The sequence below is a fragment of the Hyperoodon ampullatus genome, assembly GCF_949752795.1.
Source record: "Hyperoodon ampullatus genome assembly, chromosome: 6".
NCBI classification, from domain to species: Eukaryota; Metazoa; Chordata; class Mammalia; order Artiodactyla; family Ziphiidae; genus Hyperoodon; species Hyperoodon ampullatus.
This window is the reverse complement of record NC_136919.1, coordinates 58,195,657-58,218,362: the sequence shown is the minus strand read 5'-3', so window position 1 is coordinate 58,218,362 and position 22,706 is coordinate 58,195,657. Positions and strand designations below refer to the sequence as shown.

General features: G+C 35.8%; 1 protein-coding gene across 1 annotated transcript in view; it reads left to right on the top strand.

The window, feature by feature from the left end:
• The window catches only part of DENND4C (DENN domain containing 4C), a gene marked incomplete at its 3' end in the record, with an annotated part of 123,377 nt that overhangs the window by 82,511 nt on the left and 18,160 nt on the right, over positions 1–22,706 (top strand). Inside the window, exons 18-26 of the mRNA XM_079706146.1 lie at positions 1,809–1,937; positions 2,129–2,273; positions 2,546–2,692; positions 7,307–7,429; positions 8,303–8,449; positions 11,090–12,252; positions 18,617–18,794; positions 19,516–19,625; positions 19,930–20,105. Coding sequence (XP_079562272.1) covers positions 1,809–1,937; positions 2,129–2,273; positions 2,546–2,692; positions 7,307–7,429; positions 8,303–8,449; positions 11,090–12,252; positions 18,617–18,794; positions 19,516–19,625; positions 19,930–20,105 — 2,318 coding nt within the window. The remainder of the gene's footprint in view (positions 1–1,808; positions 1,938–2,128; positions 2,274–2,545; positions 2,693–7,306; positions 7,430–8,302; positions 8,450–11,089; positions 12,253–18,616; positions 18,795–19,515; positions 19,626–19,929; positions 20,106–22,706) is intronic.

Below are 22,706 nucleotides of genomic sequence, written 5' to 3'. Positions count from 1 at the left end.
TCCTCCATGTAGTCTCAGACCTCTCCATGTGGTACTTGGGCTTTTCCCATGATAGCTTAGCACTCCAAGAGCATTTGTTTCAAGACAGAGGAAGTGGAAAGTGACCTTTCTTAAGGCTTAAGCCAGGAAACTGGTACAGTTGTCACTTCAGGCAAATTCTGTTGGTCATGTAATCAGAGGCTTTCCCCCTCAATTCAAGGGGAAGGGACATAGACCTCTCACGGGAGGAGCAGCAAAGAGTTTGTGGCCATCTTTTATCTAACATAGATATCTAAAAGGTATCATGTTGTAGGCAACAAAATACTGCAATTTAAAAATTATATCCCTGGCATTATTACTGTTTCTTTAGTTTGATGCCTGGCTCTTATACCGGTAAGCCTGGAAGTTTGGAGGAATAGTTTGTAGACTTCAGAATAAATTAATTGTCGAGAATGGTTTTGGAAAATTTTAGATTAATCCCAATTTGACATAGAAAGTGATTTACTTCTTCATGGCTCATAGAATCTTAGAGTTGACTAGGACTTCAAGATATTTTAGTAAAACTTCAACCTAAACCTGAGATGTTGAAAGTCTGTAATATATGGGACCTTGCCTATGCTTGAGTTGGCTTTGTTAGAAAGTTTGTGTTTTATGCTGAGTTCAGTTCCACCTCCCTGCGGCTTTTTTGGGACTGCAGAAGCTGTTCACTGCTTCTTTCAAGTGACAACTCTTCAGATATTTGAAGAACTCTTGTGCCACATTCTTCTTAATCGCGTCATACATCTTACCTAGTTCTCCCACGTGTTCCTAATTTACGTAGTTTCCTAACACTTCTTTACCCTGGTCATTTATGACGTTGCTCGAACGGTTTCTGAACTCCTCCGCTCCTAACTTAAACTCTCCATTTCTGGCTTTAGAGTACTCATCGTTATGATCCGCTGCCTCTTCAAATCTCTTTCCCTACTTCATCTCTTGAATAAAATATCCTTTCTCAAATCTATTTACTTTCCCCTTTAGTAGAGAGTGCAACTTGGCTTTATGGTACTCACAGTTGTTAAACAGCTCTGTTATAAACAGAGGACATTTTACAAGTCCCAAGAAGAGTATCTTTTTTATGCATATTTTCTTATTCTCAGATTAAGCTATAGTAGTCTTTGGCTGCCGTGTTCACTGCTCTTGTAAACTGGCTCACCTCTTTGCCAGGGATCCATGAGATTCCTGTTTCATTCTTCATTGTTTCTACTGTTGTCTTCCAAATGTGATATTCTAACTTTTAGGAGTTCCCCATTGAGTCGTCCTCTTCTGATCAAATTTAGCCCTCTTCAGTAAACACATATTCTCAGAAAAGCCTTTGCTAATAATATTACAGTGTTTTTAACTTTCTTCTCATCCTTTTTTTAAGACACGGGTTCATAGAATCCTTTTTGTTATGTAGGCATTCTGGAGATGCTGCTTTTAATTCCTTTGGCATAAAATATAGAACATGATTTGGGAGAGAGCTATTTTAATCATGCTTGATTTTAAAAATGAATTCCTTCTCATATTATGGAAAACAATAGTTGTTTTCTTTGTGTAAACTTAGTTACTGAAACAAACGGCACACGTGCCCTTAGGTCTTACGTGGAAAAGTTAATAATGCTGGTACTTCCATTAATGAATAGTTTTAAAAAATAGTTTACCAAGACTCTCAAACCAGAACAAAGGAGAAAATAGTAATAACTGTTGCTTAATAACTTTGAAAAGAAGAATTGAGTAAAGTCATTTAAAAATCTCTACAAGTCACAGACTAATATGCTAACTATTAATGCTTTGATGTTATTTTTTGTTAGGTGTGCTATCGAGTAGTAATGCAGCTTTGTGGACTTTGGGGTCATCCTGTCTTAGCAGTGAGAGTTTTATTTGAAATGAAAACTGCTAAAATAAAGCCAAATGCTATTACTTACGGCTATTATAATAAGGTAAGTAGGATTGACATTAGGCAATATATGCTGCTTATTAAGATTGATAAATTCATTATGCCTTTTATTTAAGAAACTTTTTTTAGACGTTTTGGGGTAGAATTCTTTTTGTATATATTATATGTGTATGTATTTTTAAAAAATTCAATTATTCCTAATAAAGATTATTTTAACCTTTATTTTACCTTTAGGTAGTTTTGGAGACCCCGTGGCCTAGCAGTACCCGCAGTGGTATCTTCTTATGGATGAAGGTACGGAATGTGGTACGTGGCTTGGCACAATTTAGGCAGCCACTTAAAAATACCGTGCAAAAGTCACAGGTCTCCTCAATATCAGGTAATAAATGTGGTTGGAAAAATACTTTCTTGCTGAACCATAAGCTTTATAGACATGAATTTTTACTTATATGAGGCAGAAAACCTAAATGAAATTCTAGTTGATCTTTTCATATACTACTAAAGATAGAGGTTGCCTAGTCCAAAATTATTTTCTCCTCTCACAAATTTAGAAAGTATTCTGCAACTTTAAATGAACTGTGAGTCACTCATGTTTAGCTTCAGAGATTACCAGTGCGTGAGTTATTGAACTGCTGTTGTCCTTATCTTTAGCTCCTCAAAATGCCACAGTTGGAAGTGATGGGGACACGGTGAGCCACGGTAGTGTGGATAGTTCTAATGATGCTAACAGTGGGGAGCACACAGTCTTCGTCAGAGATTTAATCAGGCTTGATTCCACTGATAATCACTCTAGCACAGGTACTAAAATCTGGATTTTACTAACCCTTCACTTACTCTCATGTTAAGTCTTCCATTTTTTAAAAAAACTTTTACCTTCCTCTCTCAAGTTTGTGCAATATGAATACCTAAAAAATACCATACATAAATAAGGGGAGAGAAAGTACACCTCTGATTGCAGATCACTTCTCTCATTTCCTATAGTATAAAATAAACTTGGGAGTGCTGTGCAAAAGGCTCTTACATGGTACTTCTTTGTGTTCGTTCATCATTAATTTGCGAAAGTATATGATATAATTGTTAGGAATTGTGAGCTGAGGAACTTGACTGTTAGTGACACAATTGCAAATCTTTTTTTCATTAAGTGGATAATATTTATTAAAGATTTGAGATTATGAATATTGAAGAGGGAAGAAAATAAGTCACATACCACGAGAAAGATGTATTCTTTGCATAGTCATTACTTTAAATGACACTTTTTAAAATCTGAGAAACTACTGAAGCTACTTTTACATACAAAGCTATGGGCATAATCTCTGTCCTCTGAAGTTAGAAATAAGCTTAATTAAAGTAGCACGTTGAGCAGATATATGTGTGTTGCACATCCTTCTTCTCGTGTTTTTCTTTTTTGTTGTTATTGTTAATATCTCAAGCTTTTCTTTAAAAAGAATTCTGAGTCTAATTCCTGTGCTTCATCTGATGAACTTGTCTCAATGACTGAAGTTTCCTTTTCTCTGCTCTTTGTTGCTCTGCTTTTTGCTCTGTGCTGTTTCTTGGTGCTGCATTTGTCCTTGGCTGTCATGGTGTGGGGTGCAGACAGACTTGTGTGACGTGAAGCTATGGATACACGTGTGCATTAATTCTACCCTTGAATGTTAACCACTTCAGGTAATTTCCCATTTATTAGGTTAAATTTTGCTGACATGCAAGGGTGGGGGAGAGGCCTTTTGTTATATTTTAAGTACTGTTGCAAGTGGAAAGCAATTTTAGTTTTCTTGGCTTTTTCTCCTTCAGATACGTGTAATTTTATACATACTACTGAAAATACCCAACTAACACTTTGTGATCAATTTGCAAAGCATATTTGTTATCTTAATTGAAAATATGCTATGCCTTGCTACAATTCTTATTTTGAGGGTGGTTTGTAGCATCATTGAGTCAAATGGTTTTATGAGCGTTAAAGATTTCAGTATTCCAGCTGTTAAGGTGGTTTTTGCTTGCTAAAACTGATCTGCTGATTCTTGTGCTAAAAACTATCCCCATAATTACAGAAGCATGTATAAATTGGTGAAAGTCAACATAAAGCTGTAAGTTGCAATCCTGTTTGTAAATTAAATTTCTTTCAACATGTAGGAATTTTCATGAGACTTTCATTTGAAAACCACCTTATTTTATTTCCTCCTGTATTTTTTTCCTAGTGCTTATAGAATAACTGGATTTCATTTATGGAAAATAAAGAAAATAATTTGTGGTATGAAACCATTTCACTAATAATAACAATAATAATAGATAAACACTCTCCTTATCCCTCTGGATTTTTAAACTTGTCTCCTTTAAAGGCAAAAAAAAAGATTTACTAGTAATTCTGGGAAACTGCATAAAGATTCCATATTCCCCAGTTGGGGAAGAAACTTAAGATCCCTTTTTCATATATTTCTTTTAAGCTACATTTCAAATGACTGAAGCTCTGATACTGAATTTACAGTGATTATGTGTCTCTGTAGAGTTTCTGGTGATATCATCTGATATTTTTGGAGACTTCCAGCCCAGATGCTTAAGTTACTCTTTTCATTAAGGATTATCTCACAGAATCTTTCCACTTAGTACCTGATCCTGAGTCACTTAGCTTGTTGAGGGCATATCGGGGTTTAATCAGTTTACTCAGTTCCCAGTCTAGTGTCCATTTCATGGCACCGTAATGCTTTACCAGACTTTCTGAGGGGGGCCAATAAAAAAAAAAAAAAGACTGAAAGAAGTCATTCAAAATAGCAGTATTTTTTTTAATTAAAAAATTTTTTTAATCAAAGTACAGTAGATTTACAGTATTGTGTTAATTTCAGGTATACAGTGATTCAGTTATATACACATACACACATATACACATATATATTCTTTTTCAGATTCTTTTCCCTTATAGGTTATTACAAAATATCGAGCATAGTTCCCTGTGCTATATAGCAGGTCCTTGTTGGTTATCTAAATAGCAGTTTTTTTTAAAGCCTAATTCTTTTGTTATATGGCAAACCCAAAGTTTGAATGGCAGTTTAAAAAGTGGTAGAAAGTGAAAAAAGAAAAAAGTGGGCTTCCCTGGTGGCGCAGTGGTTGAGAGTCCGCCTGCCGATGCGGGGGACACGGGTTCGTGCCCCGGTCTGGGAGGATCCCACATGCCGCGGAGCGTCTGGGCCCGTGAGCCATGGCCGCTGAGCCTGCACGTCCGGAGCCTGTGCTCTGCAACGGGAGAGGCCACAACAGTGAGAGGCCCGCGTACCGCAAAAAAAAAAAAAAAAAAAGGTAGTAGACAGTGGAAGGCACTATATTTTTTGTTTTATGTGTTTTTCATTGACATCCTTTATAATGATCCCCTAGTAACTTGCCTTTATTTCAGTTTTAAATGATAGAACATTAAAGCCAAAACAGACTTTAAAAAAATTTTTAAACTTATTAAATGTTTCAAGAATAATACGAAGAACTCTTGAATAACTTTTATTTAGATTCATTCACTTTTAGTTTGATACATTTGCTTTATCAGTTTCTTTCTGTACACATGCACTTTTTTCCCCTAAATTATGTGAGAGCAGATTGCATACATCTTGCCCTTTTATCTCTTAATACTTCAGTGGTATTTGCTCTTACATAACCACAGTATAGTTTCCAAATTCAGGAAAACATTGTTCTACTACTTTAATGTATAGTCTGTATTCCAGTGTTGTCAGCTATAATGTACTTTGTGGTACTTTAACTCCTCTTTAGTCTCCTTTAACCAGGCACAGTTCCCCACCTTTTCTTTGTCTTTCATAACCTTGACCTTTTTGAAGAATAAGTCCAGTTATTTTGTGGAATTCTGCCAAATTTGAGTTTGTCTGATGTTCCCCTGTGATTAGATTAGGTTATACATCCATGGCTCTTCTACAAAAATTATGTTAAATCCTTCTGAGATTATCATAACCCAGAGGCACACAATGTCTGTCTGCCCCTCATTGGTAATGTTAATTTGGATCACTTGATGTCAGTGTTCTGTTTCTATTAGTTACCATTATCCCCCTTGCAGATAATAAGCTATTTGTGAAGAGACACTGAGACTATGCAACAATATCTTCTTTTTCATCACACTTTCTCTTTTAAATTTATCATCCATTTGATGATTCTTGCCTGAACCAATCTTTACTGTGATGGCTATAATGTGGTGATTTTGCTAACTCTATCGTCCCCTCACATTTATAAGATAATATTCTTTTGAATGTTCTTTATAAATGTCCTCTCATGTTTTTGAGCACTTGCTTTCTTGCATAACAAAACGTTCCTTGCTCATTCTTGTACCTTCCCTGACTGAGCTCTGGAATCAGCCTTTTCTTCAAGGGTCCCAGGTTCCTTTTAATGGGCAATAGATTTTAGAAACGAAGGCCTGGGCTCTAGAAATGCTTACTCCCTCCAGGGTGTTGTCGTTCTAGACTTTTTCAGCAGAGGTAGAAAAAATGTGTATGTAGTTTAGAAATACTTCTAATTCCAAATCAGCCCCACAGGTTTTTCTTTGTCTTCTTTCATTTCACTTTTTAAAGATCTCTCTTCTTCCACAGTAAGAATCTTAGCTCCCAACATCATCACATTTACTCATTTGCTCAGTCCTACAGTGCACATAATATAATTTCAGAATTGCTATACCCATTCCCCTGTGAGAAATAAACCTAAGGAGTTTAGGATTTGACTGTTACCCCCCATGACTAGGGTATATACTCAGAATAACGTGTTAAAAGTTACACATTACATTAGTCCTCCCCCATCCTTTCAGTGTGATCATGTTATTCATAAACAATTGGTTTTGTTTGTTTCCGTGTGCATTCAGTTTTAGTTATACCCTGGACCTCGGTTTTGCTGATTTAAATTTTTGAACATGTAGAAGTTAATACATTTCCAAAAATAAAAACAATATGATAACCATATTTAGAGAAGTTTCCTCTCTCTTAATCCCTTCTATCCTATTTTCCCCCATCCCTTGTAGGTAACCAGTTTTATTGTTTTCTGGTTTATTATTCCTGCATTTCTTTTTGCAAAAGTAAGAAGATATCTGTTTGTTTTATTTCCACTTCTTTCTTACACAAAAGGTAGCATTCTGTAGATGCACTCCAAAAGAAACTTTCAAAACATCTTACCCAAATCTACTAATTTATAGGTAAGGAAATTAAATTAAGATTCACTGCTTCCAAGTGTGTAATGGTTTTTAGTCTTTGATGTTCCTGTTTCTACTGTTCTTTAATTCTTACCATTGTTGTAAAATGTTTTGTGTGCTTCATGAGCTTTCTTCTCTTCTTTTTTTACAAGTTTAATTGTGTAAGTTGGTGGAATTTCCTTTTGACATTTTATAGCTGGACTATAAATATATGAAAACATTTATATGTCAGCCTACATTCTTTTTAACAGGTGGTCAGTCTGACCAAGGCTATGGGTCTAAGGATGAACTTATAAAGGATGATGCAGAAATTCATGTGCCTGAAGAACAAGTATCAGGAGACTTGATAACCAAAACAAAAGTGCAAACAGAAGGTTAAGTACTGATATTTACTAGCTTTACTTTGAAAAATACCTATATTAATTAAAAGTCTTATTTGATAATTTTGGTGATAATTTCCAGAAATGTAAAGTCTGGGCTTATAAGATACTATGTACTCTTATATATGATAGATTTTTGGTAGTCTCTGAATTCTAGAATTTAAGAGATCTTCAGAGACTCTGTAGGTCAGCCCTCAACTTTGTAGGAAACTGCGGCCCATCAAGGTATTCATTTGCCAATGTTAAATAACTACTTTGTGACAGAACCAGGACTAAACTCTGAGTCATCAAACTTGTATTCCAGTGTACCTTTTATTTTAAAATGCTCTTTCACTGGAAGTCCTTCAAATATCTAAGTCGATATTTTTCATTTGTAGGTTCCAATATAGTCTGTGTAGTTTTCCTTTTTTTAGGGGATTCATTGAGATAGAAATGAGAAATGATTTGTAGTAGTCATTTTAAGGAAATATGGAGGAATATTTTGGCTTTTTGATAATACGATGGTCTTCCTATCCTCTTACAAAAAAGTACACTTTCTTTAATGATCTCACTTACTTTATGCTCTAGAATTATGCAGAAGCAAGCCCCTCTCCTACTTGACAAGTGATGAAGAGTGTGACAGAAGGCCAAAGCCTTAATTTATTCGCTCAGGAATTCTCAAGTTAGGATTATGAGTGTTAAAATAAAGCATTTATTTCAGTCAGTACTGGCAACATTTATGTCATAAAATAAATCAGTAATAAAGTAGAGAAAAAGTATTCACCCCCACATAGAGGAAAAGTACATAAAATATATTTTAAAAAATACTTTGTTTCTGTTCAATACTGGCAAAAATAGGAATGATAACATCCAAATATTTTTTCCCAGAGGTATGTGATGTCTCTGCTGTTGTGGCCAAACATTCACAACCTAGTGCAGAGCCCCCGAGTCCTCCTGAGCCTCCTGCATGGGGCGGCAGTATTGTGAAAGTTCCATCTGGTATATTTGATGTCAACAGCAGGAAAAGTAGCACTGGTGAGTCTTTACATATTGGTTATTACATATTTAAAATACACTTCTGTAGGTACACGTGTGTCTTCAATGACATTATAAATTGCTAACGTAATTGTAATGAACATGTTAAAGAGCCAGAAGCAAGCTGCATCCTATAAATGTGCTAAAGAATAAATTAAAATAGTTATTTAAAGATAATTCGTTTTTCAAAGGAAGGGTATTAAATTAAGTGTTTAGTTGTTATTTGGAATCCCTTTTCTTATTACAGTGCTTGTTCTGAGTTCCGTCCTCCTTTCCTGTGGTTGATAATGAGAGAGGACTGTAGGACAGGTCTGCTGTACTCATCCTAACAGAGAGGCAGTTATGTGGTCAAATTCCAAAGGGCTTGTGTGTGGCAGGGTAATTCCTAAGCCTGAAGGGAAATGGAAGAAAAAGATTCACATCACTTAACGTTCTGCACAAAAATACCAGCGGGTCTTTAATTTTTGCCCAATTATTCTAGGTACCCTGAGCCACTTTCTATTTATGGTTAAGTATTTGTAATGAATAACTCTGTTATGTGTGACTCCCATGAATTTGAGTTTACTGCCTTCAATTATGTGTAGTCCTCCCAAGTACCCTTAAGGCATACGTCTAAGTGTATGATTTTAAAAGACAATGAAATTGGCCTGCGTCATTTGCCTTTTGTTAGTAGTAGCTACAGTTCACTTCCCTAAAGTCAGCGGTTTATCTGTAAGTGTATCTATTGTATGACTTTATAGAAATTAATTTGCTCAGCTTTTTAAGTCAATGTGGAAATACTCCTTATTCCTAAAGTTGTTTGTTTTTTTTTTAATTGTGATACCAAGTTCGGTTATTTTACAGGGGGTGAGGGGGTAGTGTTTTGCTAATGAGGTGGAGCTACAGGCGTTTTGAAAAAAATAATTGATATATATATTCTTTATCCCATTTTCCCAACCTATTGATAGCAGGTTAAAAAAAAAAGGAGGGCAGAGTTTTCTTCATCAGAGGTTTAGAATCTTCTCAGAATATTGAAATGGACATGGTCTGGGGACTGGTGCATTTTCTTCTCTTTTTATTGATCTTATTTCCATGTTACATTTTGATGTAGGAAGATTTATTCTATTAAGAAAAGAGGAGGTGGTAATGAGGCTTTTGCCAATATATCAAACAGTCAATTTTATTTTAAAATTGAACAAAATGTGACACTAAATTTCCTAGAAATGATATGAGAACCAGTAAATTTGCAAAGATCTTTTCTCAAATATTGGTAAAAGTTTTCAAAGCAGGTACAAACTTCGGAGTTATAAAATAGGCTAATTTAATTCCCTTAAATGCTTTAAAAATATCTCTAAATGCTTATTATTCTGTTTAATTGGAATGATTATGATTATTAGTAGATACCAATTTGGAATATTAAAAAGAACCTTGAAATCAATTTGGAAGATTAAAAAAAAAGATCTTATCATAATGACAACTTCCCCCCCCCGCAAACTCCCAGGTCATTATACTTTTTAAAAAACAAACGAGAGGGCTTCCCTGGTGGCACAGTGGTTGAGAGTCCGCCTGCCGATGCAGGGGACACGTGTTCGTGCCCTGGTCCGGGAAGATCCCACATGCCGCAGAGCGGCTGGGCCCGTGAGCCATGGCTGCTGAGCCTGCGCGTCCGGAGCCTGTGCTCCGCAACGGGAGGGGCCACGGCAGTGAGAGGCCCGCGTACCGCAAAAAACAAACAAACAAAAAACAAACAAAAAATGAGAATCCTAAATATGAATGGGTAGACTTAAGTTCTGCTAATGATGCAACTAGAAATAGCTTTTGGTCTCGGCGTGGAAAAAATTGCATGGTAGCAAAGAGTTAACGACTGCCTGCATCCCCCAAAGCTAGGGGGAGGTTCCTACAGACACTGGCATAATTTTGTTCCACTTGCTCAAACAAGATTGACCTCTGTAAGGGCTGGGATTATGTCCATTTTATTCTCCATTGTATTCTTAGCACCTCATATAGTGGGTGCTAGTAGGAATTCAGATATTTGTTGAAGGAATAAACATATCTGAAAAAATTTTGGCTATTCAGATTTTATCAGGCTTCTTGGAATTTGCCGATTCTAAGCGCTCCATTCTAGATCCTTTTACTTTGGAGAAGTAAGGCTTTGGCTATAGCAAATATATAATTTCTCTATGATTATGAATTTGCTTTCTGCAGGGTAGATTCCTGGCAAATACTTGTTGAATTAGACGTATGAAACCCAAGACAGAAGAGATTATTTCTTTTTAGGTCTGCTATTTAATGTGGAATATATTTCTTAAACTGAATATAAAACTCTTAAAATATAAAACATGTTTATAGATGTATATTTATTGATAGATGTGATATCTTTTAGTGAACAATACAGGTATATACAGTATATATTGCACGATCTTTTTAAAAAATGTGTGTGTATGTGCATAGAGGATGAAAGGCAGATTATACATTAAAATGTTATCTCTGAGAGGCAGGGTTGAATGGAGTAATTTTTGGACTTTTTCTGTGTACCATCTTACCTTTCTGAATCTTTTACTCTGAGTATGTGTCACTTTCAAAAATTAGAAAAAAACATTTTTATAAAAGTTACATCAGAAAATAGGGATTTATTTTTAATATTGCACTTTCTCTTTTTAGGTAATACATCAAATGTACTGTTTTCTACTCAAGATCCAGTTGAAGATGCAGTCTTTGGCGAAGTTACTAATCTCAAGAAGAATGGTGATAGAGGAGAAAAAAGGCAAAAGCATTTTCCAGAGAGAAGCTGTAGCTTTAGTTCTGAAAGTCGAGCAGGAATGTTGCTTAAGAAGAGCAGTTTGGATTTGAATTCAAGTGAAGTGGCTATCATGATGGGAGCAGATGCCAAGATTCTCACAGCAGCATTGACGAGTCCTAAGACTTCTCCACTTCATATTGCAAGAACCCGTAGCTTTGAGAGTATTAGCTGTCATCCAGCTGACACTAGGACTCGTGTGTCTGAAAGCACTTGGGATTCTGAGCACAGATCTTCATCGGTGTTAGAGATGCTTGAGGAAAGCCAAGAGTTCATAGAACCTGTGGTTGATGAAAATGTAGCTAAAACTACTGTGACAGAGGATACATGTGACAGCCTACAAAATGACAGTAATCAGTCCAGAGACTTGAAAGCAGGATCCAAAGATCTAGTAAATAAGAGAAGTAGTTTATGTGGTGTTGCTAAAGCTGTTGAGAGGGAAGATGTTGAAACTGGACTAGATCCTTTGTCACTTTTAGCCACTGAATGTATAGGAGAAAAAACTCCTGATTCAGAAGATAAGTTGTTTTCTCCAGTTATTGCACGCAATCTGGCTGATGAAATTGAAAACTATATGAATCTAAAGAGTCCCTTGGGTAGCAAGTCTTCTAGTATGGAATTACATGGAGAGGGAAACAGAGAGCCGGGCACTACCAGTGCATTTATTCACCCTTTAGAGAGGAGATCAAGCCTACCTTTAGATCATGGTCTTGCAGCACAGGAGAGTCCTGAAAGTGAAAAGAGCTCCCCTGCAGTGTCGAGATCTAAAACTTTTACTGGGCGTTTCAGGCAGCAAACTCCCTCTCGAGGTCATAAAGAACGTTCAGCTTCTTTATCAGCACTGGTCCGTTCTTCACCACATGGCTCATTGGGTTCTGTGGTAAATTCTTTGTCAGGGCTAAAGCTGGACAATATACTCTCAGGGCCCAAGATGGATGTGCTAAAATCTGGTATGAAACAAGCAGCTACAGTAGCCAGTAAGATGTGGGTAGCTGTATCATCTGCCTACAGCTATTCAGATGATGAGGTAAGAGTGTTTTATGTGTGTTATCTGTCTGATGTTGGAATGTTTTAATATATACATTATTATTTAGATATTTAGATATTTCTGGTAACTTTTTTATATTTTAAAACATGCATATCCTGCTTCTCTCTTGAAATGACTTCAACATACATGTAAGGAAATTAATAATGAAGAAATAGAATATCAGGACTACTTTATAATTCCACAGCCCAGTCTAAACTAACACATTAAGTCTATTGATTTGAAAGAACTAATGATTAATGTTTGATTTAATAACGTTATATTTGCATAGCACTTCACTTTTTAAATAGCTTTCACCTGTGTTATCTCTTTAAGATATGTGAAGTCACTCTACAACTTAATCAGTAGATTTCATACTGCACAACAAAAACTGCTAACTGTTTATTTATTTATTTTGGCTGCACGGGGTCTTAGTTGTGGCACGTGGGATCTTCGTCACGGCATGTTTAGTTGCGGTATGCGGGATCTTTAGTTGCGGCATGCAGACTTCTTAGTTGCGACATGCATGTGGAATCTAGTTCCCCAACCAGGGATCGAACCTGGGCCACCTGCATTGGGAGCACAGAGTCTTACCCACTGGACCACCAGGGAAGTCCCCCAAACTGCTAACTTTTTATTGAAGTTCAGTTGATCTACAGTACTGTATTAGTTTCAGGTGTACAGCATAGTGATTCAGTTTTTGCACATTATATTCCATTATAGGTTACTACGAGATATTGGGTATACTTCCCTGTGCTAGAAAGTAAATTCCTTTTGCTTATCTATTTTATGTATAGTAGTTTATATCTGTTAAACCCATACCCCTAATATGTCCCTCTCCCCTTCCTCTTTGGTAACCATAAGTTTGTTTTCTATTTCTTTGAGTCTGTTTCTGTTTTGTGTATATACATTCATTTGTATGACTTTTTAGATTCCACATATGAATGATATCGTACAGTATTTATCTTTCTCTGTCTGGCTTACTTCACTAAGCATTAATATTCTCTAGGTCTCTCTATGTTGCTACAGATGGCAATATTTCATTCTTTTTAATGGCTGAGTAATATTCCAGTGTGTGTGTGTTTGTGTGTATGTGTGTATCACATATTCATGATCCAGTTGTCTGTTGATGGGCACTTGGGTTGCTTCCATGTCTTGGCTATTGTACATAGTGCTGCTGTCAACATTGTGGTACATGTCTCTTTTTGAATTAGTGTTTCCTTTTTTTCTGGATATATACTCAGGAGTGCAATTGCTGTATCTTATGGTAGTTCTATTTTTAGTTTTTTAAGGAACCTCCATACTGTCTTCCATAGTGGCTGCACCAATTTACATTTCCATAAAAAATGTATGAGGACTCCCTTTTCTCCACATTCTCTCCAACATTTGTTATTTGTAGACATTTTGATATAGACATTTTGACAGGTGTGAGGTGATACCTCTTTGGGGTTTTGATTTGCAATTCTTGAATAATTAGTCATGATGAGCATCTTTTCGTGTTCCTGTTAGCCATCTGTATGTCTTCTTTGGGAAAATATCTATTCAAGTCTTCTGCCATGTTTTGATTGGATTGCTTGTTTTTTTTGATATTAAGCTGTATCAGCTGTTTGTATATTTTGGGTAAGTTGCATCATTTGCAGATATTTTCTCTGATTCCATAGGTTGTCTTTTTGATTTGTTGATGGCTTCCTTTGCTGTGCAAAAGCTTTTAAATTTAATTAGGTCCCATTTGTTAATTTGTGCTTTTATTTATTTTGCCTTAGGGGACAGATCCAAAAAATACTGCTATGATTTATGTCAAAGAGTGTCCTGCCTATGTTCTCTTCTAGGAGTTTTATGGTTTCAGGTTGTATATTTAGGTCTTTAATTCATTTTGAGTTTATTTTTGTATATGGTATGAGGGAATTTTCTAATCCCATTGTTTTACCTGTAGCCGTCCAGTTTTCCTAGCACCACTTGTTGAAAAAACTGTCTTTTCTCCATTGTATATTCTTGCCTCCTTTGTCATAGATTAATTGATTGTAGGTGCGTGGGTTTCTTTCTGGGCTCTCTGTTCTGTTCCATTGATCTATGTATCTGTTTTTTTGTGCCAGTACCACACTGTTTTGATTACTGTAGCTTTGCAGTATAGTCTGAGGTCTGGGACGTTCATACCTCCTGCTTTGTTCTTTTTTTCTTAGGATTGCTCTGGTAATTTGGGGCCTTTTGTGGTTCCATATAAATTTTAGGATTATTCTGTTTCTGTGAAAAATGATAGGGGATGCAATCTGTAGATTTCTTTGGGTAGTGTGGCCATTTTAATAATACTGATTCTTCTAATCCAAGAGCATGGGAATATCTTTTCATTTCTTTTAATCATTTTCACTTTCCTTTATCATTGTTTTATAGTTTTCAGTGTGTAGGTCTTTAACCTCCTTGATTAAGTTTATTCCTAGGTTTTTTTTCTTCTTTTGATGCAGTTTTAAATGGGATTTTTTTTAACTTTCTCATTCTGATATTTCATTATTAGTGTATAGAAATGCAGCAGATTGCTGTATATTAATCTTGTATCCTTCAACCTTGCTGAATTCATTTATTCTAAAAGTTTTTGGGTGGGGACTTTAGGGTTCTCTGTATAGAGTATCATGTCATCTGCAGTCCCTTCCAATCTGGATACCCTTTTTTCCCTTGTTTGATAACTTTGGCTAGTACTTCCAATACTGTGTTAAATAGAAGGGGTGAGAGTAGGCATCCTTGTTCCTTAATTTAACAGGAAAGCTTTCATCTTTTCACCGTTGAGTATTATGTTGGCTGTGGGTTTGTCATAAATGGCCTTTATTATGTTGAGATATGTTCCTTCTGTACCCACTTTGATGAGAGTTCTTATGATGAATGGATGTTGAATTTTGTCAAATACTTTTTCAGCATCTATTGAAATGATCATGTGGTTTTTGTCTTTCTTTTTGTTAGTGCCGTGTGCCACATTAATGGATTTGCATATGTTGAACCATCCTTGTGTGCCCAGAATAAGTCCAGCTTGATCATGGTGTATGATCCTTTTTATATGTTGTTTGATTTGGTTTGCTAATATTTTGATGAGGATTTTTACATCTATATTCATCAAGAATATTGGTCGGTAATTTTCACTTTTTGTAGTATCTTTGTCTGGTTTTGGTATCAGGGTAATAGTGGCCTCATAGAATGAGTATGGGAGTGTTTCATCCTCTTTAATAATTTGGAATAGTATTAGAAGGATAGGTTTTAGCTCTTCTTTACATGTTTGGTAGAATTCCCCAGTGAAGCTGTCTGGTCCTAGACTTTTGTTTGCAGGTAGTTTTGTTATTGGCAGTTCTATTTCACTTTAGTAATTGGTCTCTTCAAATTGTCTATTTCTTCTTGACTCAGTCTTGGCAGGCTGTATGTTTCTAGAAATTTGTCCATTTCTTCTATGTTGCCCAATGTGTTGGGATATAAATGTTCTTAGTATTCTCTTATGATTTTTTGTATTTCTATGGTATTTGTTATTTCTACTGTACTCTTTTCATTTCTTATTTTGTTTATTTGGGTCCTCTCTCTTCTTCTTGGTGAGCCTGGCTAGAGGTTTGTCCATTTTGTTTATCTTTTCAAAATACCGGCTCTTAGTTTCATTGATCTTTTCTATTATTTTTTTTATCTCTATTTTATTTCCTCTCTGATCTTTATTATTTCCTTCCTTCTGCTGACTTTGGGCTTTGTTCTTCTTTTTCTAATTCTTTAGGTGGTAGGCTAAGTTGTTTGAGATTTTCCTTGTTTCTTGAAAGAAGGCCTGTCTCACTGTGAATTAACCCCTTAGAACTGCTTTTGCAGGATCCCATAGGTTTTATAAAGTTATGTTTTACTTTTCATTTGTCCCAAGGTGTTTTCTGGTTTCTTTGATTTTAGCATTGGCCTATTGGTTTTTTAGTAGCATGTTGTTTAGTCTCTATGTGTTCGTTCTTTTCCCATTTTTCTTTCTCTAGTTGATTTCTAGTTTCATACTGTTGTGGTCAGAAAAGATGCGTGGTGTAATTTCTATCCTCTTAAATTTTTTGAGGCTTGTTTGTGACTTAGTATGTGGTCTTTACTGGTGAATGTTCCATGTGCACTTGAAAAATGTGCATTCTACAGAATAGAATGTGTATTCTGCTGGTTTTGGATGTAATGTCCTTTAGAGATCAGTTAAGTCCAACTCGTCTATTGTGTCCTTTAGGACCTCTGTTGCCTAATTGATTTTCTGTCTGGATGATCTGTCCATTGATGTCAGTGGGGTGTTAAAGTCTCCTACTGTTATTGTATTAGTGTCAATTTCTCCTTTTGTGTTTTTGCTTTATTTATTTAGGTGCTCCTGAATTGGGTGCATATATGTTAATGACTTTAAGATCCTCTTTTTGTATTGATCCCTTTATCATTATATAATGCCCTTCTTGTCTTTTGTTATAGCCTTTGAAAAACTGCTAATCCTTTTAAAAATCATGATAAAGAGAATTAATCATAATATCTTTTTGTGAAAATAGGAGTGGGCAAATTTTGTATTTAAAGAACTTAGAAGGTCAGTTAAGGAAAGACAAAATAAGCTAACTTCAAAAGCATCTTAACCTGGCATTATATTTAAAACAAACAAACAAACAAAAAAAACAGTGTGAGCCATTTCACTTTTGAAATTTTATCTAACAGTGTTAAATAAAAAGCTTTCTAGGGCTTCCCTGGTGGCGCAGTGGTTGAGAGTCCGCCTGCCGATGCAGGGGATGCGGGTTCGTGCCCCGGTCTGGGAAGATCCCACATGCCGCGGAGCGGCTGGGTCCGTGCGCCATGGCCGCTGAGCCTGCGCATCCAGGAGCCTGTGCTCCGCAATGGGAGAGGCCACAGCAGTAAGAAGCCCGTGTAACGCAAAAAAAAAAAAAAAAAAAAAAAGCTTTCTAGGGCTTCCCTGGTGGCGCAGTGGTTGAGAGTCCGCCTGCCGATGCAGGGGACACGGGTTCATACCCCAGTCTGGGAGGATCCCACATGCCGCGGAGTGGCTGGGCCCGTGAGCCATGGCCGCTGAGCCTGCGCGTCCGGAGCCTGTGCTCCACAATGGGAGAGGCCACAACAGTGAGAGGCCCGCGTACCGCAAAAAAAAAAAAAAAAAAAAAAAAGCTTTCTACAGAGTAATTTGGACTTGGAATATATGACTGTAAATTCCAGGTGGTTGCAGATCTTAATCTTTCTTTTCTTTTCATTACTATCGCCCTCGTACCATTGACTGCAAAGGCAAATAGAATATACCTAATAAATATTTTCAAGTGAAGGAATGAATAAAAAGTCTGTAAAATATTCATAACTTTTATCCAGAATTTAAGAAAATATTTAGGGATATGTGTAAAAATAGCTCAAGTGAATTCAGCAGTGTAACTCATATAAAATTTACAGGATTCTGAATGTTTAAGCAGTAGAGGATTTACTAAATTCTTAATAATACATCAGTAAATCAGATTAGGTTGCAGGGGTTTAAATAATGTAGAAGATTTAATGATAAACTACATGAGAAGAATGGGTTAAAAATATCCTATTTTGTAAAAATGTATTATGTATGCATATTTTTGACTAGAAGAATATACATCAAGATTTTTACTGCACTCTGTGGATGTTGATATTATAAGTGTTTTATTTCCTGTTTTGCATATCTATTTAATTTTTAAAAATCATTTAATATGGTTTTATAACAAGGAAGACACAAGTCTTTCTCCTTTAAAGCAGAAATTAAAAAGGAAACTGCTTATTGAAATGTTTTCTATCTAAAGCATCAAGAGGTTAAGAGCTACAGTGTTCAGAACTTTGTTCATGTTTTATTCCTCTAATAATGATGGTTGTTATTCAGAATAATCATATTGCCAGCTAAAATTCTCACCACAACCTTATTTTAATGTACTTATATTATCCACATTTTTCAGATAATATAATTAAAAGTTATGGAAGTTAAGTAATTTCTGCAAGGTCACATACCTAATATGTGAAGGGGGGCCAAGACCACAATCTGGCTGACTCTTGGAAGCCCCTACTCTACTTGGACTGGGGTCCCTGACTACACTGGGCATAGTGAGCGTCTAGAGTTCCTTCATTTTATAATTTTGAATATTGGAATAAACCCCACACTCCTAATATACACTAGGAGCACAGCATAATCTTAAAGCGTAGGTCATTGCTTGAATGTCTTAGAGTATGGAAGAGAAATTCCAAATAACAGAAAGAGTTCATGGTTTTGAAACATATGATGATGATGATTTATTTAAGAGTTATAGATGAGTTTAATTCTGAAAAGGGTAGAGTGAATATATTTTTATTGGGGAAGGTATTACCTATGTATGTGGGATTTTATTCTTTTCAATTAAAGGAGGAAACAAAAAGAGATTACAGCTTCCCAGCTGGCCTTGAAGACCATATTTTAGGAGAGCATATATCACCTAACACGAGTATCTCAGGGCTGGTCCCTAGTGAACTTACCCAGAGCAACACAAGCCTTGGCAGTAGCAGCAGCAGTGGCGATGTAGGTAAACTGCATTACTCACCAGGTAAGGGGAAGGATCGTCCTTTCTTCTAATTTATAGAAAATTAATTTTTAATCTATGCCCATACTTCTTCCTCCCTGCACCACACACACAGTAAGCCCCATTTGTTGAGAAGATCTGATATAGTCACACCATATTATCACTGTTATTTTATATGATCTACAAGTACTGTAGTCACCCACTGAGTTTATTTTTAGTTATGTACATTTATGGATTCTATCATTAGTTCTCAAACTTTAGCGTGTCTCAAAATCACTTGGGGAATTTGTTTAAAAGTATATACAAGTATCCAAGCCCTAGGTTAAAACTTTTGAGACTTAATCGGTGGGATGGGAGCTTAAGAACGTATATTTTTGACCAGCTCTCCACGTGAATCAGATATTTACTAGAGTTGGAGAATTTCTGTGCTATATCACTGAAATCTCCTAGTTCTGTGTTATTTTTTTAAATTGTAATTTTATTCATTTTCTCCAACTTTCTATTATGAAAAATTTCAAATATCCTAAAAAGTTGAAAGAATCATATAGTGAATAATCATATGTTCTCTACCTAGATTTAGTTAACTGTTGTTAACCTTTCCTCTGTGTATATATATAAGTACGTTTTGATACTAAATCGTTTGAAGATAAATTGCAGACTTCATGATATTTCCCCCTAAGTATGCATTTCCAAAGAATAAGGACATTTTCATACATAATGTGTTATGATGTTTACTTCTCTCTAGGTGAACTTCCATTTCCAAGAGGCATAAAAGGGCAGGACTTTGAAAAGTCGGATCATGGTTCTTCTCAAAACACCAGCATGTCCAGCATCTATCAGAATTGTGCAATGGAGGTAAAAGTTCTATATTCTGTCCATGATAAAGTGGCTGTAAACATATTTTTATTTCAGAATGGCATTTAACAGAATTCTGTACCTTTTTGGACAGAATAATAAAATAAGTCATTTTGTTGAATTTGCTTGATGTCTTATGTAAACAAGGCAATAAACTGGTAGTTTTACCTATAAAGTAATTGAACTGTTATTCCAAGTGTGATCAACAAAATAAATACAATTCTATGTTTGTCTCAAGAGGATGGCCTATTAAGACTGATTTTCACTGTGGAGGTTCTTAGTCTGTGTACTTTTCTGCTCTTAGGTTTTGATGTCAAGTTGTTCACAGTGCAGAGCTTGTGGAGCTTTAGTTTATGATGAAGAAATTATGGCTGGATGGACGGCAGATGATTCAAACTTGAATACAACCTGTCCCTTCTGTAAAAGCAACTTCTTGCCTCTTCTCAACATAGAATTTAAAGACTTGAGAGGCTCTGCAAGGTTAGTATTGTAAAAGCTCCCTTAAAGAGATAAGCATCCCCCAAGAGGCATGACTCCTGGGGGAAGAGTGAAATAGTCATAGTATGCTCCAGGTGTTCTTTCCTCGCCCTCCTGCACTTTCAGTATTTGAGTAGAAAATACTAATAATGTAGGAGACCGCTTTTCCGTTTTATTTAACAAATGATTATCAGTAGTAGTTAATTCTCGGAGCTAAACTTTATAAATTATATAATTATTACATAGATTATATAATTATTATAGATAATTCCGAACTCTAACGTTAGTCATTATTTTAATATTTCTGCCTCGATGACCTTGATTATGTGTTCTGGAGCCGCCCCCGCCCCACCCCCCAAAAAAAGGTGGAAGGGGCTTTAACTCTTCTCTTAACTTGTTGCCCCTTTATGTTGGTGCTCTGTACTGTGAAATGACCGAATTCTAGGCATTGGAAAGGAGAGGCTGATCTATAAACAGTCATTAAGTAATTGAGAGTTTGATAACTGTATGCTGACTTAAAGTACTTATACTGAATATTCTATTTGCTTTATGGAACAAACTACCTTTATCTACTTTTTAAAAATTTCCAGTCACAGAGGTGTCTCCTCTCTATTTTTCCTGTTAGCTTCAGTGTGGAGCTGAGTGAAAGCATCCTCTAATTCCTGATACACTGTCATCATTGGTTTGTGCAAGGGCCCTCTTTTACTATCTTCCTCCCCTCGCCATTCCCACTCTTATTATTTAACACAACAAAAACACTGACTCCACTGTGTGTGATAAATCCTTGAATATATAACCTTACAAATAATGTTGTTTTGCATGATTATGTATTTTTAACGTACATGATTAGAATGAGGCTGAAAATCCTATTTCTTTTTATTACTCAGTTTAAAATCTGAGTTGCTATATGTACATCTAATTTATTCCTTTTCTCCTATAGGAAGTTAATACCTCATTTTACTTATCCACTGTCATAGTGTTGGGTATTTCAGTTGCTTCCAGTTCTCTGTTACTGTAAACATCACTGTACTGTTGCAGTACACTGCAAAATATATGTCCCCTTCTGGACTTATGAAGTAATTTCTTTCAGAATAATAGTCTTAGGAGTGAGATCATTGGGTTTTTTCCATACATGATTTCAATAAACACTGGAAGATTGCTTCCCAGATGGCTACACTCCTACTTGTAGTGCCCCAAAACTCTCATTTCTGTACATCCTTACCAGCATTTGGTATGATCACTTTTCTGATTTTGTGCTCTAATGATATAAAGTAGTATCTCATTTTTGTTTGAATGTCTCTGAATATTAGTGAGTTTGGATATCTCTTCATATGCTTATTAGTTATTCCAGCATTTTCTATGAATTGCTTGTTTATATCCTTTGTCAATTTTTTAAAGATTTATTTTTTTAATGAGGTAACATTGGTTTATAATGTTTTATAAGTTTCATGTGTACATTTTATTTCTACTTCTATATACACTACAGCGTGCTCAACACCAATAATTTAGTTTCCATCTGTCACCATCTAGTTGATGCTCTTTACCCATTTCATCCTCCCTACCCCTCCTTCACCCTCTGATAAGCACTACTCTGTTCTTATGTTTGTTTTTCTTTGGTTGGGTTTGTTCATTTATTTGGGGTTTTTGTTTTTTATATTCCAGCTATGAATGAAATCATGGTATCTGTCTTTCTTCATCTGAAGTATTTCACTTAGCGTGATACCCTCAAGGTCCATCCATGTTGTTGCAAATGGCAAATTTTCATCTTTTTTATGGCTAAATAGTATTCCATTGTGTATATATACCACAGCCTTTTTATCCATTCATCTGTTGATGGGCATCTAGGTTGTTTCCATGTCTTGGCTGTTGTAAATAATGCTGCAATGAACATAGGGGTGCATGTACCTTTTTGAATTAATGTTTTCCTACTCTTAGGATAAATACCCACAACTGGGCTGGACCATGTGGTAGTTTCATTCCTAATTTTTTCAAGGAATCTCCATACTGTTTTCCATAGTGGCTGCACCAGTTTACATTTCCCACCAGCAGTGTATGAGGGTCCCCTTTCTCCACATCCTCACCAACACTTGTTATTTCTTGCCTTGTTGATAATACCCATTCTAAGAGAAATGAAGTGATATCATACTTTGGTTTTGATTTGCATTTCTTGATGATGATGTTAATGTGGTTTTGTTCAGCATCTTTCATGTGCCTGTTGGCCATCTGGATGTCTTCTTTGGAAAAATGTCTGTTCAGCTCCTCTGCCCATTTTTTAATTGGATTGTTTGTTTTTTTGATATTGAATTGTATGGGTTCTTTATATAATTTGAGTATTACCTCCTTATCAGATATATAATTTGCAAATATTTTCTCCCATTCAGTAGGTTGTTGGTTTGTTTTGCTGATGGTTTCCTTTGCTGTGCAGAAGCTTTTTAGTTTGATGCAGTCCCATTTGTTTATTTTTGCTTTGTTGCCTTTGCCTGAGGAGACATATTTAAAAAGACATTGCTAAGATTATACTGTTTATGTTTTCTTTTAGGAGTTTTGTGGTCTTCAAGTCTTTAATCCATTTTGAGTTGATTTTTGTGTGTGGTGTGAGATAGT